The 4,308-nt window shown below is 52.9% G+C and overlaps 1 protein-coding gene across 1 annotated transcript in view; it reads left to right on the top strand.

Moving 5' to 3' along the window:
• PLEKHG4 (pleckstrin homology domain containing, family G (with RhoGef domain) member 4) overlaps positions 1-4,308 on the top strand; it is a gene marked incomplete at both ends in the record, with an annotated part of 61,922 nt that overhangs the window by 53,118 nt on the left and 4,496 nt on the right. Inside the window, 2 exons of the mRNA XM_009084362.1 lie at positions 907-1,847; positions 3,636-3,885. Coding sequence (XP_009082610.1) covers positions 907-1,847; positions 3,636-3,885 — 1,191 coding nt within the window. The remainder of the gene's footprint in view (positions 1-906; positions 1,848-3,635; positions 3,886-4,308) is intronic.

The following is a 4,308-nucleotide window of genomic DNA, read 5'->3' as shown; positions in this document are numbered from 1 at the left end:
CCTGCTTCATCAGCCCTTTTCCTGCCATGGTGGTAAGGCACTCACTTTGTGTCTGTGCCATTGGACCACATTTTGTCCCACTCCTTGTGGCTGACTGATACAGCAGAGCTGTTTTAGCAAGGCCAGCATATGCACCACTGCTAGAGTTAAGCCCCATGAAGCTGCTTCCAGCATTCCTGGAGTATTAGAAATAAACTGCTGAGCTCAGTATTCAACTAACCAGCACAAGCATGTAGTGCAGTGGGAAGCAGAGCCAGGCAGGTAGGCAGGGTACACCACACCACACAGGTGTCAGCAGAGATGGAAAATACACAAGCTTCATGGTCTCAGATTCCTCCTTGCTGCAGAGATGGGTTAGGGCACTTGGGGTGATCCACAGAGCACAAGTCTAGTGGAACTCCAGTCTTCTGTGTGCTGTCAACTCCAAGGAAACACTGTGGGAAGCAGCAGTTCCATTCCCTGCAGCTTACTGGTGCCCTTTGACCTTGTCCTGCGTGGCAGTGGTGCGAGTGGCTGGACGAAGGAGGAGGGAGAGTTCCAGGTTTTATACTGAGCAGGGTCACGCTGAGGCGTGAATTCCTACAGGCTTAGCAGCAGCTTTCCCTGGGCTCCCCTGCCCGGAGAGGACAAACGTGCCCAGCAACGTGGGTGCCAGCATTGCAGGGACCTGGTGAGGAGGTGGGGCTGTGGCAGAGCAGCCTGCACAGCTGAAGCCCTTTGCATAAGGGCCTGTTTGTTTTGCTGAATTGTTAAGCCCCATTGACAATAGCAGCCCCCCCTCCCCTCACATTCGAGGAACTGTGATGGCCACACACTGATCCTTTCTCTTGTCTTCAGGCACTGGGTTAGGGTTATTCTTTGCTAAGTCTCTCTGACTGGCTGTTGCTTTCTGTTCTCACTCTGCAGGCGTACGAGTGGGCCTTGGAAGGGATGCGACACCTTGCCTGCATCAGCATGGACTGCAACTCCGCCGAGCACTGTGAGGATGTGATCAAGTGCCTGGAGAGTTACAAGGAACAGCACCCAGATATCAGTGCTGCCCGGTTCCAGGAGATGAAGGAGCTGGCCTATGAGCTGAAGAGTGAGAAGGGGCTCAAGGAATGGAAATTTGCATGGTCTAAATGCCAGGAGACCAAGAAGGTTTTTGAAAAGAAACTCGAAGCAGCCTTGAGATCAAGGAAGTCTCTGCTGTCAGACCACAACCCAACTGCCAGGAAGCAACCCCAGGCTGGCAGTGAAGCTGGCAGTCTGTCCCAGAGGAGACACTCTGAGGGGACCACCTCCAGATCCCACTGGGACAGGACTTTCAGTGGGTCCCACTGCTATAACAGACCCAACTGCTCTCTGGAGTGGACTAAGGAGAAAGTTCCCTCACCTTCCCTGAGCTGCCCTGGCGATGTTGGTGCTGGGGAAGAATCTGCCTGCCAAGCTGCTCTCAGCCCTAGTCCTCACTCAAGCAGAGTTTCTTTTGCCAGTGGGGCCTGCAAGTCTCCCAAGCTGCCTGAAGAAAAGCCAAATCTGGAGAGCATATTAGAAACCCCGGAGGTGAACCCATCGCCTGCATTGACTCCAGCCTCTGGGAAGCTGCCTTCCAGGAGGGTGCTCAGGAAGGCCCAAAGCTTTGACTTCCCTTGTGGTGAAAGCCTGTGGTCAAGCTGCCAGAGGAGTGAGCCAGTCAGATATGACAGATACGGTGTCTTTATCAAGGGGCTGGAGGTGAGCAGCACTGAGCTGGTGGACAGGACATTCGCACTGCGGCAGCCAGCAACTCACAGCTGGGCTGCAGACTGCCTGCTGGAGGGACAGAGGGGTTGCCTCTCTGTGTCGGAAGCCAAGAGCTGTGGCAGGTAAGTGGCTGCAACATTTGGTGCTCCATTCCTCAGGCCAGTCAAAAGGCAGCCAGCAGAGATATGAGGAGCACTGTAGTGATGGTTGCTTTGGCACTGGGTACAGGGCAGATAGATGAAGATGTAGCTCCAGCTTCCCTTCACATGCATGTGTGGTGCTGAGCAGGCCCACAGGGATGGCCCCACATACCCTGGCACCTGCCTGGGCATGGAGGCAGGGAAATGAGATATGTTGCTCTTCTGTCACAGTGTGATTTCTGTCCAAGATGGGAAAGCAGTTCCCAGGCAGAAGGAGTCTTTGAACATTGCTGGCATTGGAGGATGAGGGGTTGCAGAAACAGTATTCAGGGACCTAGCAAAGCAGAGGTATAGGTACAGTGAGAAAGCAGAAGCATAGTGCTTTTGGAGGGTGCTGTACCCCAACTGACAGGGAGGCACTTTCAGCACCTTGTCACAGCAGCTTCACAGGTAAGAGGGTGTTGGTATTTACCCTTTGGGACTGAGATCTCTGGCTGTCAAACAGCTGGCTTTTGTGCTCTTCTTGTCCTCCTCTGTCTTTGAGGATCTTAACTTCATTGTCATAGTGCAATGTGCTAGGCTATGGAGAGCCCAGGGATGTGAGCTGTTCTTGACAGAGAGTCTCCAGGCAGGTCTTTCAGCTGCACTCACTGGAAAAGGTTAAAATAAAAGTAAAAAATTAATGACAGAGATGAAAAACAAGTGCTGTATGCTGGGGGATCACTGTTACTGCTCTGAGTGGGATGCCTGGGGGGACAGTAGAAATCTGGAAGGGGACTCTGATATCCTAGTGATATCCAGGGAAGCTCATGGCAAGGGATGAGGACCAGCTAGCAGGCTAATTGCTTTGCTTCTTCAAGGAGTGATGCAGCAGCCCTCCCATCTGTGGGGTTCTAAGGCAGTCCTGCTGTTCCGTTTTCTGAACAGCCAGAGCTGTTGGCTTAAGGGAAAGCTGAGAGGCAGGGACATGTTGGAGTAGTTATGTTTGGTGCTACACTGCCTCGCAGTGGAAACCTCGGGTACTTAAGAGACATCCTTTGAGATGTGTGGAGCAGCCCATGCTAGGATGATGATGAACTGTTAACAGCGATGCAGTGCCCAACAGCATCTGCTAGCACCAGGGTTAAGATTGCCTCCCACAGCCTCCAGTCATCAGGCTGACTCCTCCTCACAGAAGTTATCGTGACTTCTGCTGTTGCTGTTGTTACAGGAGCACAGCTGTTTGCAGAGCAGCCTATTGTGTCCAGAGCAGGGGCTGGGTGGGCCCAGCTGTGCATGTCCTGCTGAGCTTGGGTCAGGATCACAGCCAACCTGGGGCTCACTCTTCCTGAACAGAAAAGCTGACAGGGTTCCTTAGAATCACAGAATATTCCGAGTTGGAAGGAACGCACAAGGATAATTGAGTCCAGCTCCTAACTCTGCACAGGACAACCCCAAGAATTACACACCATATGCCTAAAAGCATTGTCCAGTGTTGGTGCTGTGACCAGTTCACTGGAGAGCCTGTTCCAGTGCCCAAAAACCCTCAGGATGTAGAACCTTATTCTAATATCGAGCCTAAACCTCTCATGACGTAGCTTCATGCCATTCACTCGGGTCCTGTCAGTGCTCAGGGTCAAGGCTATCATGGACAGTTGTGAATCTGAGCTTTGATTGTGCTGAGGGATCACCTTGTCTCAGAGAGCTTCTGTAGGGATAGAAGCAGGCACTCTGGCTGCTGTAGCCCTGCTCAGCCTGGGTCCCTTCAAAGCTGAGTGTTTCCTGTTGCAGCAAGCTGCGGCACATCATTGACGAGATGGTAACCACGGAGCAGGAATACGTGAAGTCGCTTTGCTATGTCATCAATAGCTACTTCCCTGAGATGGAGCGCAGTGACCTCCCCCAGGACCTGCGTGGGAAGCGCAGTGTCATTTTTGGAAACCTGGAGAAGCTCTATGCCTTCCACAGCCAATACTTCCTGCGAGAGCTTGAGAGCTGCTGCAACCACCCTCTGCGGGTCAGCCACTGCTTCCTGCGACACGTAAGGCATCAGCACCTTCCCCCAGGGGTCAGGCTCCTCTGGACATGTGCTTGGCTCCTGTGCTCAGCAGTGCCTATACACCTGGCTGCTCACCTGCATGTTAGTGGGCTGTGGCTCTCTTTGGGAGGGGGAGGACTGCCCTATGTGATGTTGGTTTGTCCCCTTCCAGCTCAAGTGCAAGGTTGGACTGGGATGACTGTGCGAGGCTGAACACAGGTGGCAGCAGAGGCTCTTTGCTACCAAGAGACACTGCCAGGGAAGCAGAATATCTGCTCCTTAAAGCCCATCTGCTTCTGTAGGGGTACTCCTTACAGGTTTTCTGTCTGTGGTGTCAGTGGGGAATGATTTCGGTGAGTGGAGAGGTACAGACCTGCTGCTCTGGTTGAAAAGGGCTGCTAGGGAGAAGTATGTGGCATGGGTCTT

Source organism: Acanthisitta chloris, unplaced genomic scaffold, assembly GCF_000695815.1.
Source record: "Acanthisitta chloris isolate BGI_N310 unplaced genomic scaffold, ASM69581v1 scaffold9991, whole genome shotgun sequence".
NCBI lineage: Eukaryota > Metazoa > Chordata > Aves > Passeriformes > Acanthisittidae > Acanthisitta > Acanthisitta chloris.
This window is presented reverse-complemented; position numbering and strand designations above follow the sequence as displayed.